Raw genomic sequence first — 24,440 nt, 5'->3', positions numbered from 1 at the left:
AAGTGAGGATAACGAAGGACTGGAAAGAAATGCCAAGAGAGGGGGCAGAGCCATCGTCACTGAAGGTTTCTAAGAACAGGTTGGACAAACATCTGTCAAGAAAGGTTTAAATTGAGCTGATTTGCCTGGCGGCAGGTGTTGCTCTATCTACACGACCTCTCTGGGTCCCTCCAGTGTTATGCTCAGTGATCCTGCAATGCTTCTGCTTTTTCCTCATCAGAAATGTCAGGCCTGCTCTTCTGTCCTTCTGCCAGATTGCTGCCTCTGCAGAACGGGATTATGAGCTTCATCTTCTTGTCACTGGGGGCTGACAGAATGGCAATTCTTAATTGTTTTCTCTTGTGTTTTTAATAGTTGCTACATACACGGGGGGATAGATATGTATATACGTATAAAAATAGGTAAAAAGTAAGATTTGAAAAGGGAAAGAATAAAAATCATTGCCCTTCCTATCTATTGTCTCCATTTACCTTGTATTCCTTCTGTCCCAGTCATATCAGTCTCCTCTAAAGCCTTCCAGGACAGCAAATACCCAGATGTGAGACTAATCCCAGCCTGAAGTGGGTATCTACCTTCATGCAACCAGTGTGAGGAGAAGCTAAAAGATGGAGACATATGCACTGATGCCATTCTGCATTTTTCTTTTGTAGGTGCCTTTTAAAGGCAGCTCAGGTGTCCCAGCTGCTTTACCGTGTCCTCAGGCATCTAAATTCATATTTATTTTCCCCACCTCCTCCCTGGTGCTTTGTCCCCACAGCCCAACCCAAACTGTTGTATGATTCTGTGATCTGCAGCCTCGGGGAATCACAGACTAGAGGCTTTGTAAATACCTGTGGGATTCTGTTTCTCAGCAGCACTTTTCCCAACCACTGCCAAGCTAAAGGAGGCAGGAAGGGGGAAGCCAGCGCTCCTCGCTCCCTGGGTGCTGCTTGGCTATTTCACCCTCTGCGTTTCTAAGCCAGTCCCCAAGGAAGATGGCGAGGTCCCGTGCTGGTCGGTGTAATATCTGAGCCCCACTTCCAGCAGGCACAGGGGAATCTGCTGGCTGCCAGAAGTGGGGAGAGTGGGTCCAAACACAACCACCACAGGCAGCGACGTCTGAAATGAGGAGCTAACCATATTGAGCTCTGGTGTTTGCAAAGTATAGGCAAGCTGGGGGGGGGAAAAAAGAAAAAAAAAAGTCAGATGTCTGCATTGCTAGCGTGACCAAAAGAAGCCAGTTTTCCCTCAGTTTTCCTATTGAGAAGGGCGCTGTTAATGGCAGAGGGGTGAGGGCCGAGGTTACGGCAGGGTGACACATCTGAGCAAGAGCCACAATGGCAGGAGCAGGCAGCAGCCGCCCCAGGGAGTAGCCCTGCCTTTTGCGCTGGGCTCCAGGCTCCCTTTTCCCACTGGCTGTCACAAGGAGGGACCTGCTGGCTTAGAAATTCTTTTCAGCCTGGCTCTTGCATTTCTTCAGAGAAATTCGGCACCTGGTTCAGCTCATCCATTATTCCTTCCAGCTGCTTTTTGCCATGTCAAGGCCCGAGCATTGAGCGGGCTGAATTTATCCCCCGAACACAAGCTGAGTTAAAGGGACAACTTACCCGTTTCTTTTCTTACTCGGCCATTGAGTCAGCCCAACATCTGCTCTCTTATTAACCTTCTTTGGCCTCAAAGCACTAATGATCTTTTATGACTCAAAGCATTACTAAAGCATTTAGCATTATATCAGCAACAACGAAGTTATGCGAAGACAAGAAAACCCTCCCACTTTGGTACGCTCCTTTTGCTGTGCTGTAATTTGATTTGTGCATTAAAATCCAAAGGGACGGGAATATCCCAGATAGCTCAGCAATAAGTAACACAGGCATCTCTGTCACCAGAAAGAGATAATCAAAGAAGGTAAATCAAAGTGCCTTCTCCCTAAAAACTGTTTTCCACGCACTCACTTCAAGAAGCCTGGTGCTTTTAGTTAACCTTCCCTGCCACGCTCTTGGGAATTACCTCAAACACCACAAGATTAATTGTCTTGATTTGTTCGGTTGTTTTTTTCTTTTCTACTCTTGGTCATGAATTGCTTTTTACCCGCTGGTCTGACATAGCAGAGGAGCTTAATTGTAAGCAGCATTGTTACCTATGGATGCCATATGGCTCCACTAGGCAATACTTAAAAGGTTTGCTGCATTGTAAATACTGCAAATAAGCATGAAGCAGATGGGAGGGAAGGGGCAACGGTTCTAACAGCAAAATTCTCACTGCCTTCACACGGTAACAAGTCATGAAATGTGAGAAGGAATATATTAAGAAGGACAAGAGGTGTTTTGAGAGATGCAGCTGTACTTTGCATGCGGTTTTGGTCCCCTTCCCACTGCAAAGAGAAAAAGAGAGGATTTTACATTTCATTTACAAGGCATTTAGGGCTCTGCAGCTCCTGAAGGAACTGGAAGAAAAGTGCTACAGAGAGAGAAATGTGACAGTGCAGACAAAAGGTGGTCTGAAAATGGCATATTCGCTAGCATACAAATGCAGCCCTATTAGAGCTCCCAGGTAGGAACATCTCCAGGCTCTTCGCCGTCTCTGAACTCCCTTTGCTGTCGTCTGTGTTGCAGAATGGGGCTCTGCAGACAAACCATGTGAACTAGGAGGCCAGGAGCCAGACTATTTCAAAGGGTGGTGAGGGAATTAAGGCTCTGGCTGCACCAACACAGAGCAGGGACTTAGCTGGTTACTGGACTCCCTGAGACCAGACCTAGGTTCCCAGCTCTGTGAAAGGGTAGGAAAACAAAGGCAAAGTGATTTGGACTTTTAAAGAAGCTTTCAGCTAAAGCTTTTACAGAAATGAACCCATCAAAGGGTAAGAGAGGAAGTCCTTTCACAGCTAAATAACTGGTTAAAAGACAGGAAGCAAAGGGCTGACACAAATTATCGGTTTCTGCGATGTCGGGATATCTGAGGGTCTGGGCTGAGACCTGCCTTTATCCAGCATATTCCTAAATACTCTGAAGAAACGATGGAGAACAGGATGATAATTTTTACAGATAATACACATATGAACATAGGAAATAGAGAAGAACAGCTGTGACAGCTCAACCAAATATTCATGCAGCCCACTGCCTTTTCCACATCAGCCATCCTAACCAGAAGGTGAGGGAAGACCGAGGCAAAGCAAGTGCTTCTTGTGTTCCCACAGCTCTTCTCCCAGGCCCCAGGATTTTGCAGCTCAGGGACTTCTTGAGCTGGTGGTGGTCCTCGGGTGATCTCTCTTCTAGGGACTTGTCCCCTTCTCCCACTGATTCACCCTCCTAAACCTTCAGCAGGGATAATTTGTGGTTCTGAAGAGCCCCACACTAAAGCACCCAGGCATCTTCTCTCTCTTGCTCAGCACTTGCCATTTATTAGCATCGTTTGATGCCCCCTAATGCTCACAGCAGACGAGACAGTGCCAGGCTGGTGCATCTTCTCCCCAGGCCCCTTGGCGCAGCCAGGGCTCCGTCAGGGCTCCCCGCAGCTGGGCAAGCCTCCTCTGCATTACAGAAACCAAAGGTTACAAAAGCTTACAATAGGCAATGAAACGGAGAGGTGAATTTGGTGCCAAAATATGCAAATTCATGCATGCGGGCAAAAATAACACTAAATAATGTAGTTTTTTGTGGTTACAGGCTGTAAATTTGCTGTTACTACTCAGCTGCTAGCTGGGAACTGCTGCGTCTCTTTTTTTTGAGAGTGCCAAATTAATGTTCAGCAGCACTCAGGTGTGCTAATAACTTAATAGGGAATATTAAGAGAGTAACAGATCCCTCCCGATATCCTGCTGTCCCAAGGCATATTTTCTGTGCTGTGTAAATGCCGGGCACCGCAGCCCCCAAAGGGGCTACTCTGGGCCAGGGATCAGGGCGGTGAGCCCCTTCCCACCCCAACCGCTTCATGACTCGTGACTCAGCGACCAGGGCCGCCGCATCCAGCTGGAGGCCAGTCGCTGCTGGTGGGCCTGGGATCCAGTCCCACTTAGCGCCTTCAGTGACAGCGGGATGGAGGGTTGTGCTGCGGCCCAGGGGCTGGGGCAGGCCGGGGGTGGGGGTGGGGGTGGCTGAGGGGTCCTCATGGAGCCCAACCTTGGGACAGGCCCAGTCCTGTAGCAGGATGGACCCAAGGCACCGGGCGGGGCTGGGGGCTGCCCTGCCGAACCCCCTGGCAGGGAAGGCCCGGTGGACCCCAGGGCGAGTGTGACCAGCGATGTCGCATGCCCCGCGGGCCGCCAGAGGGGAGCCGGCCAGTGAGGGGAGCCAGGGCGCTGGGAGGCCGAGCCACCCTCAGAGGCACGGGGGCCTGCCCCGGGGCAGGTGACACCCACGGCCCAGGGCAGCCGGGGCGCTGGGAGGCCGGAGTCACCCCCGAGACACCGGGGCAGGTGACCCCGCGGCCCCCTCAGCGCAGGGTGGGCTGAGCCCAGCCCGGGCGTAGCTGCCCGCCCCGCCAGCAGGCGGCGCTGTCCGACAGCGCACAACGCATGCGCGGGGCCGCAGCGCCTCTGTCCGCCCGGAAGCTCGCGGGTCCCCTTCGTCCGTCGCGGCCGGCCGCCATGTTCGCGGAGCTGAACGAGCTGCTGGGCGTCTGCCCGCAGCGGCCGGAGCCGGTGAGAGGGCGGGCAGACGGGATCGGGGCCACCGTGACGGCGGGGGAGCGTTTGTGGGGCTGCTGGGAGCTGTAGTCCGGGCAGCGCGGGGCGCCGGGAGCCGCGCGGGGCATGCTGGGAGGGGCGGGGCCTCCTCGGGCGGCGGGAGCGGGACATGGCGGGAGCGGGGCCCTCCGGCTCTTTCCTTCGCCCGGCCCCACCGCCCCCCACGGCCGGGGCTCCGCTCCCCGCCGCTACGGAGGGGCCGGGCCTTGTCCCCGCAGGCTTCGGCTCCCGGTGTGTCGGTGCGTGGTCGCTGCCTGTGGTGAACTCGCCAGTCACGCTCCTCCGGGCCCTGTGGTGCTTTCTGGAGGTTTCTCTCCCTTGGGATAACTAAGTGTAACCCATCCATATAGTTTTTGTAGTAATGAAATGGCGCTGTACCTAAGTGGCCCTTGCCCTGTATAAGCGGTGAAATGCTTCAGGTGAAAAGTTAATAAAATACTCCTGTGTTACACATTTGTCCATGTTTTACCTGATAGGTCGTAGCGTAGATAATAAAAGTTGGTTTGGGGTGGTAATTTATTTTGAAAGTCTGAGTTTTCCCCCATATCTCCTTGTGGGGTGGATGATGCAGGTAGGGAAGGGCTTTCTCCCTGGGCTGGAAGGCACCACAGGTAATTCCATGTCGGGTAATTCTGTGTCAGGTGGTTCTATGTCAGCCTGCCCGGAGCAGGGCAGGGCTGGGCTGCAGGAGGGAGGCCCAGCAGAGAGCTGCTGGATCCAGGTCAGAGCCTCGAAGCACGGCTGGGCTGGTAGAGGTCGTTGGCTAAGGCTCGGTGGTGGTGCTGTCGCTCTGTAAAGGGTAGGGTAATGCTGAGGCTGTGTAAACTCCCAAGTCCCTGTGGTTCCTGTGGGTCACCCACAAACCTGTTTTTGGAGACAGAGGGCTCACCTTGATGGGAATAGGAAATGCTGCAGAGCAAAGGAGATTTGGCCTCAGGATCCTGGGTTTTCACTTGGCAGCCCAGGCAGAATCCAACCGAGGAGCTGAACCAAAGGCTCCTCTACAAAGAGTTGGCTCCTCCTCTCCCATCAGCCAGGGACTTGGACTTCCCACCATGTGCTCCAGATTCCTCTTTGTCGAGGTGTCTGGCAGCAGGAATATGGCTGGCTACAGAACATGTGGTGTTTCCTGATGCCAGAGTTGGAAGGCTGAGTTCATGCACTATGAGATGGAGTAAACTGGTGGTAAATCATGAGTATTCTTGTTTTGCAAGTCCCCCTCTGCACCACTCCATGTCACCACCGATCACTGCATGGAGCCGTGCAGTCTAGAGCTGGGCTCTCCCCCTGGGGAGACACAGCCCATGGTGTGTGCCGAGGTATCTGTCTGTGGCTGGCTGGAAACTGGTGTCCTGCTGTGCTTAAAAAGCATCAGCCCTTTGCAAACCTCTTCTTCCTGTCTCTGCCATCCCAATTTCTGCACCTCCACGGTTAGTTTGTGCCATTTTCATAGTGCTGACGACTGCCTTCACTGCTGGTAGGTGGATGAAGCTGCCGCCTGTGTGGGTGTTTCTGACATGTCACCGCTGAATGCCTGTGACACCCGCTGCTGGCCTGCCAAGGGATTTTGGCAGTTTCTAACAAGTAGCTGCAGCTTCTGCCTTGTAGCCTGCAGGTGGAAAGAGTGTGAAAGCAGAGTGTGGAGGGAGCGGTCTGGGGCAGACAGATGGAGAAGGTGCTACAAGAAGGCCTTGCCTTTGGAAGTGCTTCATCGCTAGCATCGTCTTTCTGGGCTTGAGAAGGATGCACAGAAGGGGGAAGAGAATCAGGCCACGTGTCTGTGGTGGCAGATTGGGGGCTGCGGGGTCTCTGCATGCCAGCAAACGAGGTCCTGGTGGTGGGGCTGGGGCTTACTTGCTTCTCAGCAGGAGAGTTCCTCTTGCCTGGCAACATGGGGAAGCTGCCTGCCCTCAGGACCTCCAGGGCCTCACAGATTCCTGCTGGCTTTGCTGGTAGAACCACAATTCCTGTATTTGTGTCCCGAGGTCTGGTGTTGGTCAAGGCTTTGGGGCAGTTCTGTGGCCACAAGCAGGATGCTGGAGTTGCCTGGAATTGTTGCCTTCCTTCCTTCCACTAGCTGTGCTCTGGAGATGCATGGTTTGGACATTGCCACCCCTTGCTAGCTGGGCATCTAAGTGTGAGGAATGAAGATTCTTGAGTGCTATGTAAGCAGCTGCAGTGTGACAGTGAAGTGAGGGCTGACAGGATTTAAGGGTTGATAACTGGAAGGTTTGCAAAAGCGAAGTAATGTATGCTCTGAATGATAGCATCCTGCGGTGTTCTGTGCAGTGTATGTGGGAGCAAAGGAGAGAGCCTTTCGAGAGCTGGCAGGCAAGGGAGGGTACGTGGGGTGGCATTCAGCCTGCTGTTGCAGGGGGTCATTGCAGGGAAGAAGGAAGCTGAAGAGGATGGAGTCCTGTGGAAGATAAACTGCTGAATGTTTAAGCTTGTGCTGTTTGCACTCAGAGACTCCTCTGAGAGACTTAGCCATGGAGGATACATCTCAGCGAGGTGCTCACCAAGGTGGTGCCTCCTGTTACTGTAATGGCCACAGAGGTATAATCCTTTTTGTTGAGTGGGAAAGAACTCTCTGGCTGAAGCAGAGCGGCATTTCTCTACCCTGGCTTCTGCTTTGCATTCCCTGCAGATGTGTTCAATATTTGCCATTCTATTAGCACCGCTTTATAACACGTTTTCAGCATTGGGGAGTTAACTCTGATAGATGGCTTGTGAATGGCCTATGGATAGATTGCTTCTTGCTGCAAAAGACTTTTTCTTTTCTTCTAATAGATTGGGGGGTGCGGAGCAGAGGTTAGGGGAGGCCTTAATAAGTCCTTTGTGATTAAAAGCAGCCCTTCTATGATTTCTATCGATTAAAGAAACATCTTGACTAAGATTTTAATGGAAACAAATGCCTTGATGAGACTGGTACTGATAACAAGCATGCACTGATGAACGGAATTAATTTCCTGCATGATCAAAACAAGGTGTATGTACTTTGTGCGGGGAGCTGTGCTCCGGTACACATATTTTGGTGATAAGCTTTTCTGCTCTGAACGTGGCATGTTTGAGGTAGGCCTGGAACAGGGGACAGGGAGGGCTGTTTGGGGCAAGAGAAGTAGCAGCTGTAGCAGGGCTGCCATTGTAAGTGCACAGACGATGCTGGCTGTAGAAGCAGGAGGATGGACTGGGAACAGAGTGCTTGGCTGTTGTACCCCTGCCATCTGTGCCACTTGGAGTAGAAAGATGACTGAATCGGAGGAGACGGGGACAAAGATGGGAAGTGGGAATTGCTCACAGCCACCCGTGATGAGGGCATCCATCAGCAGGGGCATGAATACCTCTGTGCTCTGGATGTGCTGGGGCACTGGAAAGCGCAGTGCTGCTTCTCGGTGTCCTCTGCAGCAGCTGCCTGTTGCCATGTGGGGAGGTGGCTCTTGGTGGGCACAGAACATGGGAGTCCAGCCGGGTCTCAGTCTAGCGCAAGAGCTTTTAGCTGGTGGGCATGTCTTTCAGAAAGCGGTGAACTCAACATCTTCTGATGCTTCCCCGTGGGATGTGGCCAGAGGAAGTGCTGGCATCCTTTTGTAAAGGGACAGGTGGCTGGAGTGCTGCTTGTCCACTTCTTTCTCTGACTAATACCTGCAGAGTTTCCCCTAGCCTGAGCAGACATCTTGTCTACCAAGATGGAACAGTTTGTGCCCTCATCTTTCTCCCTTAAGTTATTTTGCTGCTTCTTTTCCAGGGTAAATTCACGCTGCTGGGAGACACCAGAACAGATGGCAGCTTCCTGGTGCACCACTTTCTCTCCTTCTACCTCAGAGGTATGTCAGCAGCAGAGTTCTCCAAGGCGAGGGTTTGCCTTTGCCTGCTCCTTCGAGGTTCCTTCAGGGTAAAGTGTTTCTATATGGGCAGAAGCTGGTATTGCAGAGCGTGAGGCATCCCCAGAGTAGCACAAAGCTTTGGGGTCAAGATTTATGGATTACAATCCTGACTTGTGCTTGGAACTTGCTCTGTATCCTTGGGTACATCTTGTAATGTCTGTGCACCTTGTTTTGTCATTAGTGCCGTGAACATTGTAAATCACATGGGCATCTGACAGTGAGGTGTTGACTGTAATTCCTTCACTAGCCAGGTTTTTTGTAATGTAATTAAAAAGAACAGGAACAACTAACAAGTAGATAGCTGGTAGTCAGTAAAGAAACAAACAAAGAGCCTGGCGAGTTGCCTGATTGCTTTTCTGCTAACACTTTCACCTGTGAGTAACCTACCAGGCACTGCAGAGCAAGTGCTGGACTCATGGACTCTTCCAGCTTTCTGCTGGCAAAGCAGCTAGATGAGCAAATATGGACCTGTCAGCCTTGAAACTTAGCTCAGAGTGCCGTGCAGGTGACGGAGCTGTGTGCATCCTGCCCCCATAACTGCTGCTTCCTCAGCTATGGCTTTACTCCATTTTTAAAAAATGGTTTTACTTAATGGAAGAGAGCAAAACTGCAGGAAAGCCTGTGGAGAGCAAAGAGCAGGTGGTTGTTGTTGTTATTATTGATGTTATTGTTATTATTAAAAATATCTTAAGGGCGGTGGCAGGAGGACGGGGCCAGGCTCCTGCCAGGGGTGCCCAGCGGCAGGACAAGGGGCAGCGGGCACAGGCTGCACCACAGGCAGCTCCTGCGGAACCTGGGGACAAACTTCTTTCCCTGGAGGGTGCCGGGCGCTGGTACAGGCTGCCCGGAGAGGCTGTGGGGTCTCCTTCTCCGGAGCCATCCCAACCCGCCGGGATGCGGCTCTGTGCAGCCTGCCCTGGGAGAGCTGCTTCAGCAGGGGGGTGGGCTGGGGGGGCTCCAGGGGGCCCTTCCAGCCCCGGCCAGGCTGTGATTCTGTGATTAACCAGCAGCACTGTCCTGGGAGTTTACAGCAGCAAACCTGATAGAGCTGCCCATGTGCCTGGGAAGTCTCACTATCTCTTGTGGGTAGGCAGCCCTTTGGGATTATTAATACATCAGGAGGCAGGTGTGCTTGCTGTCACCCTCACATTTCTACCCCAGGACCTGGGTGCCAGCTACTCTGTGTCTGCAGCCACCCCCATGTTGTCCAGGTACCTGCTTAGTGCTCAAAACCTTTGGGAGCTTCTGAGGAGTCGGTGGGTCAGTGAAGGCTCAGCTGGGGCCGCTGACTTGTTCCACTTAAAATCCATGTCCTGCTCTTCGACAGGGAGAAAAAAATACTGAGTTTGTTTATTCTCAAACCGTAAGGCCATGTTGTCACATGTCAGGTTTTCCAAAATCATGTTTTAGTGAGGTGTCTTTGTCAGAATTGCTTGTTCTCTGTGTTTTTCCAGTCCAGGTCACTTGCCCTATGAGAGCCAAAACAGGAATTTTTGGCACGTCAGTGGTTTCAGTAGTTCGTGTCACGGTCGGCTGTTGGCCTCCTTGAAGTAATATCAGCAAACAGTGCCAGGAGATATCAGGGCAGGATGGCACGAGACAGAAGAAGAGCCTCCTACTTGTTTTATATCATCTTTTTCTTGTTCTTTTCCTTTCTTTTTAAACTGACTAACATTTTCCCTATTGTGGAAATCCTATAGGAAGGTGAAAATTGAAAGCCCAACCATGAGCAAGTGAGGGGCTGCCTAGACTTGTCTCACTTCAAGGCATTTCCAGACATATTTGTATCCTGGCCACTGTGATTTATGTGTTTTGATGATGGCAGCTTGCAAAATTGAAATGGTAATGTGTCTTTTTGTCTTCTCACCCAGCTGGCTGTAAGGTTTGCTTTGTGGCCCTGCTCCAGTCCTTCAGTCACTACAACATCGTAGCACAGAAGCTGGTAAGTGTCTCTGCGTAGGTTAATAATTGCAGGTACAGGTAGTTTCTGTTGGGTGGAGAGGAATGAGAATGGGTATCAGGAATTGCATGTGAGCAGAAGTTTCCACATCTTGACAGGGACAGTCGGGATTGCCACTCCTGCGGTAGGGGATGGAGAGCATCCATCCCCAGGAGAAACCCCACTGGAGAAGGGATGTGGTACAGGGCAAAAAACCTGGCTACGAGGCTCTCTGCAAGGGCCTCAGGGGCTCTGCCCCAGAGAGGGCAGAGCGCTGAACAGCTGCTTGCTTTCTTTGTGCTTAGACATTCTGGAGATCAGCATTCTCCAGTGCTGGGCCAAGGCTGGTAGATGTAGTTTCATTAGTGCTCTGGGGGAAAAAATGCTGTTATGTCTGTGTCCTTAGGGCCTCTCTGTACACCTGCAGGATGCACTGGCTGTATGGCACAGGAGCTCCTGAGGCGACTTCGTCCTTTGTCCTGTGGTTACCTTGTGGTTACCTGAATCGCCTGTAGATTCAGAAGGACACCTGTATGCCTCTAGGCCAAGCCATCAGTTTGAGCCGTCTGAGAAGCCACAAGCACTGAAGTACATCCTTAGGGATTTTCCTCCCGTGGTGAGTCAGGCAAGGATTATGTGTACCCTGAAATGAGGAAATGGAGAAACAAAGTAGGCAGGGTCATTTGCAGTGTCAGCAAATCAGTCTGAGCTCTGGCTTTAAAGCACATCTCTCAGCTTTTGTACAGTGCTCAGATGTGAAATACTGCAGTTGGGAAGTCCAGGTGACCCTCTGGGGCCGAGGGGATGAGGGCGTGCATGCATTGGTTCTCCCTTCTCTTGCAATAACGGTGTCTTCCCCACTGTAAATGTGGGTTGAGTTTCGGTGCTTGCTAAACAACTGTATTTTATTTACTACCCAGTTTTTACCTTTTCAAAAGATCAGTGTTCTGAGAGCTCAGACCTGAGTAAAATAAAATGGACTGAGCAAGCAAAGCATTTCCACTTGGAGCTTTAATTCACAGGCAGATACTCAACATGTGATTCCCCTGCAGAGCAGATTCCCCACTGCTGAGCAAACCAGCCTCTGCAAGCACTGAATAGTTCTGGCCTTTGATTGCAGAGAGAGGAAATCTTAGTGGGGAACTTGCTAAGTGGGACAGAAAACGGGGCATAGCAACTGGTGTAGGTAGGAGATTCAGCTGTTAAAGGTGGGATCCTTGCCTGCTCTAAAAGCAGAATCGCGTTTGTTGGCGTGTTTCCTGATGTGGTGAAATTTCCTGATGTGCAGCTTGTGTGTATGCTTATAATAGGTGCTGTTGTCATCTCCCTCGTGAGAGAGTCTGAGAAGGGAGAGAACATGAGGATTAGCTGGAGCACGTGTGCAATGCAAATTGAAATGATTTGCTGTCTGATGCTTCAATAAAAAGGTTACTGATGTGAAGGGAGCTGATAAGAAGAACAATACAATGTCCCATTGGTTTCAAGTCTGAGTCAGTCTTACATTATAACTTCACAGGTGCCTGTGTGGTCAGTTGTGAATTCTTTCTAAGTTCTGAGGATTTGGAGGTTGTAACGTCAGTTAGTTATATCTGTCCGAGTTTCAGTAAGATCTTGTCTTTGCTTTAATCCTTCTTTGCCTAAATGAACACATCTGGCTCAGTAAAGGTGGGTTTTGGCAGCATAGTTTCACTCTAGACTTGCTTAAGAATTTGCTGCTGTACATCTCTACGGGAGACCAGTTGGGATGTCATTTACGTGTCTGCAGCAAACACTGATTTCGGGCAGTACCCTGAGCTGTGTCATGCTGCAGTGAGGTGAGCTGCGTGCTCCACCAAATCACTCCCATCACATTCTCTTTCTCCATGGCAAGCTCAAGACCAGCTGCCTGGTTCTCTGTGTTGGCCAGGAGAGTTGCAGGGGTTAGGCTGTAGTTCCTCCAGGAATTTGGGAGAATCTGGTCTGTGTGCAGCCACCTGCGTTATGTTATCCTATCCACAGGTTCGATCTCCCATGTATAATCATTCCTAGCGGGAGATTACGCACTTAAGAAAGACTGCAGTTGGAAGAGCTTCATAACTTAGTGATGCTCCTCTTTCTGCTGGGAATGGGGTGGTACCAGGCCTGGGAGGAAGGGTCCTGGAGCCAGGGTTGTATTATGCAGTCTTTACAGTAATGTTTTGTGGATCTGGTCCGTGTAGCACTTGATATATGGTGATATACTAAATATTTATACATAATTGAAGTAATGCTTGCCTTATGTGCTGCTTCCCCACAGCGCTGCCAGGTCTTACCAGTCCAGAACCAGTTCCTTAGGTGTTAGCTAAATGCAGTGATGGATTTTTACTTGTAGGAAAAAGCTTCCCTGGATTTTTGTGCTGTGTTGGCTCTGCAATACTGGCTTCATGCTTTTCCTTTTCTGCAAATCCCGCTCTTTTCATGAGGATCTGCACTTAATTTTAAGGGACAGTTAATGTTATTTGTCGTGACCTTGTAGAGAACATGGGGGCTGTAGCAAGACTAATGGCACCAGGGCAGCTTACCAGATTGATGTTCCCACCCTCTTTTGTTTTAAAGGAAAAACATATTTGTCCCCATTTGGTCTCCCTCTTGTCTGCTCCCCTGTCCCCTGCCACAGCGCTGAGCTCACAGACCAGAGGACATTGCCTGGTCACCTCTGTGTTCCCCTGCAGGTAGTCGGACTTGAGAAGAGACCTTGGCCGGTTGCCTGATCACAGATTGTTGTACTTTGTACCACAGCTGCGTTCGCTGTTTGAGCTAATGACCGCTGCCTCACATGCTCCATTACTAGTTCTCTCCCACAAATATTTTGCTTTCTCTTATGAAACGGCCAGCAGCAAGTGGCGGTTCTGGTTCGAAGGGACATCACTGCTGGCAGGCTGGTGGGCCGCCACGCTGCCTGGCTGGCAGCATCCCAGATGGACAAGAACAATTGTGCTCCATTGCAGAGCTTGCAGCTCCTGTCATGCTGAGCTGCTTTTTCAGAAGCATTTCTGGGCTTGATCGATAAATGACAGATTGCCAGAGATAATGTCTATGTGCTCTCAGTGACAATGGAGTGTGGTAGTGTGAGATAATGAAAGCTTTCAGTGCTGGTAATGCATGCTGTTTGGGTGCTCTGCAACACCATGGCTCTGCAGCAGGGACGTGTGTAGTGTCTATGGCAGTCAGGAAGGTGCCATTGGTCATTTTGAGCACTTTTTCCACTGTCTCCGAGCTGTCCTGATGCGTCCTGAGGTTACATCAGGTGGGCTGCTAGCTGGGAGAGAAGGAGAGGTTTGTTGTGGTCGATAACTGCGGTGGGCTGTGTCCAGGTCTCCATCCAATGCTGTCTCTCTGGGGGACCTAATTCCCCAGTTGGAAAATGAGACTGGACTTGCTAAGTCCATCCAGGAACATCATGGCACTGAGGGGGATTGAATTCCTTGTCTGACCTACAAGCACATTACCCTGGCTGCCTTCCTGTCATGCTGTGGCCCTTCTCTCTGTCATCCAGGGAGGCCCTGGTGTAAGAGCACTAAGCTGCTGGGTATTTTAAAGAGGGGACACTGTTTTCTTGCTGATACGAAGTATAGAGTTTGTGTGTGCAGGAAGAAGTGGCTGAAGCAAAGTTAAAATCAGTTCCTGAATTATTGGCATCAATAGTGAATTTAGCCACGACTGCAGCAAAGTGTTTCAGCAAGTGCCGAGTCCTGTGGCCTCCAGAAATCCACAAGGGGATGAGGTCTGTGAGACTGCTTTGCAACCAGCCCTGCTGTATGGCATGTCAGGTATTTGCCAGCTGTTCCCCGCTCCTGGCCTGCCACATAAAGGTTCTTCTGTCCTTGGCTAGAAATTTTTCCGTCTTGCAATTGCCCAAGAGGCTTCCCTTAGCTCTCTGTTCCTGCCCTGCTTTCTGGCATGGTTTTAGTGAGCAAATATCACCTGCAAAAGCCAAATCCCTCTGCCTGCAGCCCACATCAGCCTCTGCTGGGCTCGGGGCTGGTGGGAAGTATGCAGGGAGAGCAAAGGGCCCTGCACTCTGTAAGAGTCATTCATGGGAATTACTGCTCCTGGCTTGCCTGGGAGAAGGGGAAAAGGGCGGAGGCAATGTGGATTAGATGAGGCAAGAGTGTGCTGCAACACTTGCTGGTTGATGCTGTTCATTGAGAAGGTGCTTGAAGACAAAAGGGATATGTCTGAAATCGTGGGCTGGTGCCTTGCCTGAGGCTCTCCTTCCCGGAGTTTGCATGGCAGGTGGGACCAATTTCCTCCCAGAAGCATGTGTGGAAGACCAGGAAAAAGAAGGGCAAGCTCAGAGCTGATTTAAAAACTGGATCTGAGGTGGGCACATCAGACAGCCTTCGCCCTAGCATAGCCTCTGCTAGTCCAGGATGCTTGTCAGAATATCCCGTGGCCATGATGGAAGATGTTGCCTCCGATCCGTTGTTTTCTAATTGCCGTAGACAGCGTTTTCTGGCAGCAGCCCTGATGAATGGATCTCTCCCCCTCACATTTCAGCGGGGAGGGAAAGCAGTGGAAATCTGTCTTTCCTCTCATTAGCACTGAACGTGTGGCAACTGATAAGCCTTGCAGGAGCTCAGGGTTAATCTTCCTGGAAAGGACCTCGTTCTTATCTACCCAGACCTTCTCTCTGGAGGTCCTCATGTGGAAATGCTATGCTCACAAAGCAGCTGGGCCCAGCCCCTTGTAGGGATTGTCTCATTGATCAAATGCTTAAGATGTGGCTGTACAATTATTATTTTTTTTAAATAAAAAAAGGGAAGGGGGTTTAAAACATTTTCATGTCAGGATAACAGGAATGTCAAGCAGGTGAAACAGAGGGTAGAAAGCAGGAGACAGAAGGGGACACATCACTTTGCTGCAACTCTCTCTCGTGTGTGAGCAGAGAGAGCATGGTGACTCTCAGGGGTGCCGTGAGGACTGGGAAATGCTTGGAAAACCTCCAGAGTCTTTTCAAAGGAAGGTGTTGGGACAGTGCCAAGCGCAGTGCTCTGCTCAGCACTCGAGGTCCTGGAGGAAGAGCTGCTAACAAGCCTTTCCCTTGCTGGGCCACGCAGACTCTGTGCTCAACTGTCTTGCAGCTCCTAGCATGATTGCTTAGGAAATAAGCAAAAATCTGTGTATTCTGTGATGCTTAAAAAGTTCCTGGTCAAAAGCACCAGCACTGCCAGTGTGTGCCTCTTCCAGCGTTCAGACAGAAGCCAGTCCTGGCTTAAGGTAAGGGCTCCTGCTTCTGCCCTAGGGCTCACCTCTGTTCCTGACCAGTCCTGCTCAGCCACCTTCTTCTGAGGGCTCTCACAATCTTGCAGCATCCCAAAGGGATGTTTTCTCTCAGGGAATATGGGAACTGCTTTCTCAGGATCCTTGTTTCTGGTTCCCTGCCTCTGGCTCACCAGTTCTGCCTGTCAAGCAATACTGCATTGAGCTGAATCTTCCTGAACCCTTTGTAAACCCGTCTGTCTTGCCATCTTGTCCACCTACCTGCTGCGTTGCACAACAGCCCTTTTTCCAGGCTGCTGAGACGCTGCAAATCTTGGCATTAATGCTTCTTGGTTCCATTTTAAGAAATCACAGTCCTGTTGTGAAATGTGGGTAGCAATTTTGCCAAGCAAATTTCCTGCTGGAAAATGCACAGTTTGGGTGAGGTTTGAAGATAATGTGCATGAGATGTCTTTGCACAATCACGTCAGTAACAGGTAATAAATTTTCTCCTTGAAAGGTAAACTGATGCAGTTACCAGTTAAGCTGAGGAGCTATAGAATGGTTGGCAAAAGTAGCCCTTGCTGATGAAAGAAAGGAGGATGAGACAAGAGTTCATGAACTAGATCTGCAGCTGGGGTCTTCTGCGTCTCTGCTGCAACTCTGCCAGGGCTTTCTCTGTTGGAGCTGGACGTGCCCAGTGTGTGGCTCTCAAGGTCGGCCTCATCATCAACGGGGGCTGAGAGCAGGAAATCTCAGCTTGAGTTTGAGCATCCCCAGGCAGCTTGTCATGGTCCCTTCTTCTGCGAAGGGAGTCAGGGCTGAGGCTGCTTGCACAATCCCAGGTGTTGTGCAAGTGTTGGGGTGCCCAGCCCATGGTGTTCTCCAGATCCAGGCCATGCCTTGCTCAGGTGTGTGGGTTGTGCCAGTCATTATTCCCACAACAGTGATTCAGAGATAGTGGAAACCAAAGGCTTTTGCCACCCAAGAAGAGAGGGCGAAGAAATTGCTCACAGTAGCGTTTCTTGGGGCAGTCTGGAGAAGCCTGTACCCACCCTCTCCCATCCTCTGGAGTTTTTTCTCCCATACAATGAGACTGTCTTCCCAGGAGCAATTCCAGGATGTTCAAGTACCCAAATCATGGTGTTCATTTTCTTATCTCCTGGCAAAATACAGGAGAGCAAATGTGTCCAACACTGTGTGTAACTGAACTGCCTGTTTCATCCCCCTGTGGAGGACTCACTGAAGCATTGACTTTTACTAGCACATTTAGAGACTTGATAAAAATCAGCTGTCGATCTGCTTGGTTCTGTTTGCACCATTCCTCCTAAGCTGTTCACTCTGCAACATAATGTTTTCTTCTCTTGAGGGAGTCAGTCTGACAGCTGCCAAAGAACGGGGGCAACTTGTCTTCTTGGAAGGCCTCAAGTCCTGCCTTGACCTCTTGTTTGGAGAGGAGGAGGAGCAGTCAGGAGAGCCCAGTCCTCTTCAGTTTATAAGGTAAACCTGACCAGTTGGTGGTTCTTCTGGGGCTCAGCAGGGCCCCCAGCACAGAGCATTTCCCTCCTTGTGTCTCCTGCCACCACAACCAACACTGAGAGCGTCAGCAAGGTCCATGGCTGAGACCCCGTCTCCCTTTGGGCTTCCCTCCAAGGCCCAAGGACTCAGTAGCTGGACACCTGAGTGAAGGGAAATGCCAGTGACACACACATTGCTGTGCTTGTCCTACCCTGTCTCTCCCTGCTGCTCAAAGAGGGATTCTGTTCCCCTTCTCAAGCATTTTAGGGCAAATTCTGCCCCTGCCCTCATGGCCAAGTGTGTCATAGGTCTAGAGAAAATTCATTTCAGCACTAAACAGTTTTTGTCAAATACAACTCCATCCCAGCAATTTTATTCCTTTATTATTATTATGAGTTTTATTCTCATCCAAGAGAACAGCGCTGCTTTAACTGTGCTGGCTTTTGTTTTTATTCTCACTTCACTTTCTCCGTGTCTGACGATGATAGAAAAAATTACACTGAGGGCTGTTAAATTGGCAGATACTGCCCTGTGTAACCACTGCCAAGTACTTGCTCAGTTCCTGTATGCTTCTGGCTCTCTGTTGTTTCAGAGTCCTGCTGGGGCAGGTGGGCCTTTGGTGAGACCTAGGGCAGGTGCTGAAACCCCGCAGACCCCTGTGCTGTGGGACCGTGCCCCCCTTTGGGTCCATGTGAGCGGGCATTGCTGGAATGCAGTAGCATCAGGCACTGGGACAAGCTGGAGAAGTGAGTCCATGGGAACCTCATGAGATTCAACAAGGCCAAATGCAAGGTCCTGCACCTGGGTTGAGTCAACCCTCAGTATCAACACAGGCTGGGCAGTGAAGTGATTGAGAGCAGCCCTGAGGAGAGGGACTGGGGGTGCTGGTGGGCGAGAAGCTGGACGTGACCCGGCCACGTGCGCTCACAGCCCAGAAAGCCCCCCGTGCCCTGGGCTGCATCCCCAGCAGCATGGCTGCCGGGGCGAGGGAGGGGGCTCTGCCCCTCTGCCCCGCTCTGCTGAGACCCCCCTGCAGCGCCGCCTCCAGCTCTGGGGCCCCCAGCATAAGGAGGGCACAGACCTGTTGGAGCGGGGCCAGAGGAGGCCACGGAGATGGCCAGAGGGCTGGAGCCCCTCTGCTGCGCAGCCGGGCTGGGAGCGCTGGGGCTGTTCAGCCCGGAGAAGGGAAGGCTCCTGGAGACCCTGGAGCACCTTCCAGCACCCAAAGGGGCCGGCGAGGAAGCTGGGGAGGGGCTTTTCCCAAGGGCCTGCAGCGCCAGGACAAGGGGGAACGGCTTTGCGCTGAGAGAGGGCAGATGGAGATCAGAGCTGAGGGAGAAATCCTTCCCTGTGAGGGCGGCGAGGCGCCGGCACGGGCTGCCCAGAGCAGCTGTGGGTGCCCCAGCCCTGGCAGTGCCCAAGGCCAGGCAGGATGGGGCAGGAGGGTTTCACCACACACAGATGAGTAAAGGAGCAGTGACTGTAGGGAAATGTAGGACCTGGTGATTGTCACGGCAGGCAGGGTGCAGGCTGGCATTCCCTGCGTTGGGTCAGTGGGTGACGAGGGGGACACACAATGCATGCATGGGCCAAGCCGGCTGAGACCTCCTTCTTTTCCAGTGAGAGTGCTTCTGACCTCAAAGCCTTGTTTGACTTCGTCCACGTGTCCCTGACCCCTGCTGGCAGCGATTCCTGGAAGGGCCCCGTCCTGCTGGTGGACGACCTCAGTGTCCTGCTCAGCCTAGGTGCCAGGCCGGTGGCGGTGCTGGACTTCATCCACTACTGCAGAGTCACCGTCTGCTCCCAGCTGAAGGTACTGCTCCTTCTGCATGCAGCCTCCTGTACAGAAAAGCCTCTGGAGCAAAGCCTGACTTTTCTTTTTCCACCTGTGCATGATGAGGTTTTTGGAAGGCTTTAGGTACCCAAGAAATTCAAATCATTGCTGTAGGGCTACTCTCAGGGAGCTGTGCTAGTCCCTGGAGTACCTGTGTAGGGTCCTCTGCAACTGGTTTCCCAGGAGGTGCTGTGCAGAGAAGGGCTTTCTCTGTCCCTGAAGTGTGAGCAGGGATTCGAGGTATAAAGGAGTGTTTCTTAGAGCTCCTGTCTCTCCAGAGATCTCTACTCACACCTACATTTGTGTGCATGTGGGAGGGCAGGGAAGGAAGCAGGTTACGAAGGCAGTGAGGGGCTGGTGAATCTCACAGGGGACAGAAATGAAGGTCCATTTGGAGGGCACGTACGTCTCTGCTTCCACCGATCTTCAGCATCGCTCTGTGTTGCACTGGCTGGTTTCTAAGGGCATATGACAACGCAGCACTTCTGTGAAGATCTCCCCAGTGATGTGCTAACTTCTGAGAGCATCACAGCCAAAAATGGTTAGTTACATCTGTGCTTTGCTATTTACATTGCAGCGTCCCCCACCCTGGCCACTTCTCTCTCTGCTTGAGTGAGAAAGATGGTGTCGGGTTTTGTTATCCTGAACTTCATATGGTGCCAAGGTGTTTGTGCTGTAAATGCTGACAAGGAATGTTCTGCTTGCTGAGAATATTTACTTCCAAACCGGCTAAAAATTATGATAAATCATGCTAACAGACTTCTATTTCTGTCTAAGATGTTCTGAAGATTTAAAGTACATTTTAATTGACTGGGAATTTCATGTTATTTTAAGTCCTTGGTGACCTGCATGGGCTGAAGCAGAGACTCTTGGGATATATTTTTAATAGAGTTGGTGTTGCGTTGGGAAGCTCTTTGCTTCTTGTGAGAGCTGTGAAGGTTCCAGCATTACAGCTCTGGCTGCGTCCATTTGGCCATGTCTTTATTTAGCTGCTCTGAATTCATTCAGAGTTGCCATTTGCGTGGCCTGACAGACTGGTTTAACTAGACGGCTGCCTCGTAACAAAGGCTTGATTTATTTTTAGGCTGCACATTACATATATGTGTGTGTATGTGTATATGTATACACAATCTGTATACAGCAAGCTGTTTCAGAGTTTTATATATGTATCTGCTGTTTATTTTCCCAGTGGATTTTAGCTCAGAACCAGCTGCTGTGCTGGGGGATGTCTTAAGTAGCTTAGTTAGCAACGGGAGCTTGCACAAATGCCCTGCTATCTCCCCTTCCTTACGCTGAGCGGATTAGGAGTCAGCCAGGGGCTCATCGTTGCCTGGTGCTCTCGTTCCAGGGGAACATTGTGGTGCTGGTTCACAGCAACGAGGATTCAGAAGATGAGGAAAATGAACTGGTTGTGAATTCCCTGTGCCATCACAGTGACCTGATCCTGTGGGTAGAGGGGCTGGTGACTGGCTTCTGCAAGGATGTTCATGGGCAGGTAACGCACAGGAGAGCATGGAGAGGTTGCACATGGTATTGTCACATACAGCACTGCCTGCAGGCACGAGGGTGGGCAAGACATGCTCCCTGGGGTGGCCCAGGGCTAGCCTGGTCTGCAGCATGGTTAAGGACTAACAAGCAGCCTTGCTGCGGTCACCAGGATCTGCTGGAGCACCTGGGCTCTTACGGCTGTGACTCTGCTTCTGCGGAGATGTTCAGGGGCCATCCTGCCACCTGGGACTCCCCCATCTCTGGAATCTGGAAAGAGTTTATACAGCAGCTGCAGCACAGGCTGTCTCCTGCTCCAAGGTGATGGCAAAGAAAAATACCTATTTCGTAGGAAGCTTCCCCAAACTGCCTTTGTCAGTGGATCTCAGCCTGGCCCGTAGCGATCTCTTCTGGGCTGGGAGAGCAGCTGAATCCCTGGGGCTTGGCTCCTGCCTGGTCTTTTGTCAGCGGCTGCCACCAAAGGGACTGGTTACAGGCAGCTGTATGATTATTTTTTTTTAATCAGTGATCCCCTTTCCCTGCAGGCCAGCAAGAGGCATGGGCATGAGGGTGCTGTGACTGGGGTAGCCAAAGGGATGATACTCCTGTTCCTTTCCCTTTGCAGATTAAAATAATTAAGAGAGTGTCCTTGGAGCTGACGGCAGAGCAGGATCTCGTCCAGATCTACCAGTATAAGATTCAGGACAAGAATGTCACCTTTTTTGCTAGAGGGCTGTCAGCTGCAGTCCTGTGATGCTGTGATACTGCACACCGCTGTGAGAGCAATGCAGAGCATGGCTGGGGAGCCTGGTACCTCTAGACTTTGATATGCCACCAAACCAGCCCGGCTGCTTCACCAGTGCCTTCCAGGAGCAGTGCAGCAAACTGACCCAGGAGGGAAGCTTAAACCCTTGTTGAACTGCATGCCAACGAGGGGATTAGCCTGCTGAAAGCTTGCTGCATCCCTTTTGTCCTCCCACCCTGTTCCCAACGTATGCAGGCCAAGAAACAGAGCAAAAACTTGCAAGAATGGCGCTTAAAGCGTGTAAATACAGGCAGGGGGGATGCCTTGCGGGCTAGGCGTGCCTCACCTTTTCCCAGTGTGTTAGGGCACCGCAGTGCCAGGCATTGCTGCGTGGAGGCATCACCCCACCCTCCCACTGGTGTTTAACGAGATGACACAGCACGGGTGGAGGCAGGGATGATCCAGGAGTGTGTTGCAATTCTTACCTTTCTCCCAGCTCTAGTATGGGAGAGATTTGCTCAACTCCCATCTTCCACACCATTAAAAAATCTATAGCTACACATAGACCTTGCTGCAGTAAGACCTAGAGGCTGCCTTGCTTGGCTGATTCCTTGTTTTGTTACTCTCCCTCTCTCCACGTGAAACCCCAGTGCCCGGGTGTGTTTAATGTGTGGCTTCCCAAGGTCATCCTTGGCTTTGGGTGACGGACAGACACTGGCACATGAGCTTCTGTTTCAGCCGCTGCTTCCCAATTGTGAATCCATTACCAGCAGTTATATGACCTGCCTGTATTGAAGCATTATTGGGGGCTAATAATCACTAATTTTAATTAGATAAAGGTGCAGTCATTAAGTAACTGTGGATCTCTGTATGGGAAGTGCTCCCCACAGGCTCCTTGACAGGGCAGAGAAATGGGCATCTCCCAAGTCTGGGTGAGGAGGTGGCTTTGGGTCCCCCTAACCTTCCCCACGAATGCCAGGGCAGTTCTGGGAGCAGAGCTCAGACCTGGAGGTCTCCTGGTAGAAGCTCCAGTGGGACATAAATAACATCCTGCATGCTTGTGAGACAAGAGCGACCTGCTAGGTCCTTTGCAGCTCCAGAGCTGGGGTAGCAGCTCCGGCAGTGGGACGTGTTCCTGCTTTTCCCACACAGAAATGCTGTGGGGCTCAGTGACCCAGGCTTGGGAACGGTCCCCTTTGGCTTGAGTTCAGGGAGCCTGGCACATGTGGAGGCTGCGGCTACTTATCAATAGCAGTCCTGGGAGGCTGGGCAGGCTCTGGGGATTGTGGCGAGCACCAAAGAACTCGGGATGGGGAATGAGGCCCCACGTGTGCTGTAGCATCACTCAACCTTGCTATATCACAACGTAACCTGTGGGCCTCCATGCTGCCGACAGCACCTAGTCGTGGCTCCAGCCCAGCAACCTCCCACCTTCCGGGCTCAGGTGGTGCCTCCTGGGCCTGACCCAAGCCCTGGAGCATCGCGGGACCAAATTATCCTTGGTGGGTGAGCCCCGAGCTGCCTGTGTGTGTGGCCCAGGCCAGCAGCTGGATCCGCGGTGTGGTGTGCCAGTGGTACTTGGGGTCCCCAGCCTGGCAGCTGTGGCGCTGGGAAGCAGCTGGGTCCAGAGCTTACTGTGCCCAAACCCCTGTCCAACCTCCATGTGGAGGCAGAGCTGGGGACTCCACTGTAGCTTGGGGTCCCCAGTGCCCCTGAGCTGCATACAGAGCCTGGGTCTCTTCGGGAAGGTTCTTGGTAGCCGATGGTGCCCAGCCCAACCGTGGTACAGAGCACCATACCTTGTCCTGGCAGAGGCAGGTGGCTTGGCCTGCCACGTCACACAAACCCTGGGCTGGTGCCCGCTGTGCCTTGCTGGGGTAAAATGCGTTTCTTAGCTGCCAGCCGTGGAAGCAGCAGAGCCCAGTGCTGCGGCTGCTGGCCCAGTGTGGTGGCAGTGCCCGTGGGACGGTCCGCGGTCACAGTCTGCAAAGGGAGGATGAGACAACCAGTTGATTTTGGGGAAGGGAGCTGCTGGCACCGGTCGCTGCAGGCACTATGGCTGTTTAAAATGCACGTGTAATGGGCGTATAAAGGTGTATAATTGAAGTAATACCTGTATGATTAGCTTGCCCGTGGAGAGATCCCAAAACATCCCTGCTCCAAGGCTCTGCCTCTCATCCGAAACCAGCAGGGTGACTATGTGACATTGCTGCTGGTTTTTGCCCTGTTCTTTCGGCGCTCAACGAGTGCCTGCATCCAAGCGAGAAACCAGAGGCTGCCCCAGGCTTAGAGCCTGCGTCCCCCTGGGGTGCATGGGTTGGGCACCACACAGGGAGCAGCACGCTGACCCCCCGGTGTCCCCGTGCTGGAGGACGTTTCCCCAGGATCCGAGGCCCTTCTGAACGAGCCACTCTTTGCCAGCACTGTGCATGGGTGCGGGCTTGGACAGGCAGTGTCTGGGAGATGCCTCCTGGAGAAAGGAAGGGGAAACCTGCGGTGGTTCATGGCGAGGACCAAGCCCAGTGCTTCCTGCATCCCTGCCCGACATGTGCAGCTGGCATTTGCCATCAGGATGTGAATGCTGGAGGCCAATCTGGCATTGCCGCTGAGCCAAGGCCACTCAGTGCGGCCATGACTAAACCGAGACCTTGCTCTGCAGCTGACGCTGCGGGAAGGCAGCACAGAAACTGGAGATTAGGAGGGATGCAACTGATGGCAGAACAGGGTGGCCTTGTGCAGGGCCAGCCAACATCAGCGTGCTCAGGGCTGCTGCTACGCACAGCTCTGTGAGCCAGGGTTTGTGTAATTCTGCACCTTGGCCGATAAAGCTGGCAGGGCTTGGCCTGAGGTCTCTGGTGTTTGTTTCCTCGGCCCCAGTGGGAGCAGACTGGGGCCTTGGCCAGGCAGCAACTGGAGAGAGGCCCACCGAGGCTGGGACTGGGGGGACAGGGGTGCAGGTCCCCTGCGAGAGCGCTGGATGCGATGGTATCGGGCAGGGCTGCCAGCAGTGGGGACTGTCAGAAAGCATCAGAGCCCGATGGCGGCAGGAAAGGCCCTGCAAAAGGCTGGATTGTGGGGGGCGCTCAGCCCCAGGAGATGAACAAGCAGGGGCTGCCTTCCCCCTGTCTTGTTTCTGCTGCTTTCCTTTGCTTCTT

At 52.0% G+C, this 24,440-nt stretch overlaps 1 protein-coding gene across 1 annotated transcript; it reads left to right on the top strand.

The window, feature by feature from the left end:
* The first annotated feature begins 4,480 nt into the window (after positions 1 to 4,480).
* Positions 4,481 to 23,395, top strand: ELP6 (elongator acetyltransferase complex subunit 6). The gene is made up of 7 exons (XM_056334031.1): positions 4,481 to 4,615; positions 8,406 to 8,484; positions 10,416 to 10,486; positions 17,073 to 17,203; positions 18,842 to 19,034; positions 20,404 to 20,550; positions 21,166 to 23,395. Exons 1-7 carry the CDS (start codon positions 4,490 to 4,492, stop codon positions 21,292 to 21,294), a joined length of 876 nt encoding a protein of 291 aa, XP_056190006.1. The 5' UTR covers positions 4,481 to 4,489; the 3' UTR covers positions 21,295 to 23,395.
* Positions 23,396 to 24,440: the final 1,045 nt, after the last annotated feature.

Source organism: Falco biarmicus, chromosome 4, assembly GCF_023638135.1.
Source record: "Falco biarmicus isolate bFalBia1 chromosome 4, bFalBia1.pri, whole genome shotgun sequence".
Lineage (NCBI taxonomy): Eukaryota > Metazoa > Chordata > Aves > Falconiformes > Falconidae > Falco > Falco biarmicus.
Note: the sequence above shows the minus strand (reverse complement) of the source record. Positions and strands in the feature narration are given on the sequence as shown.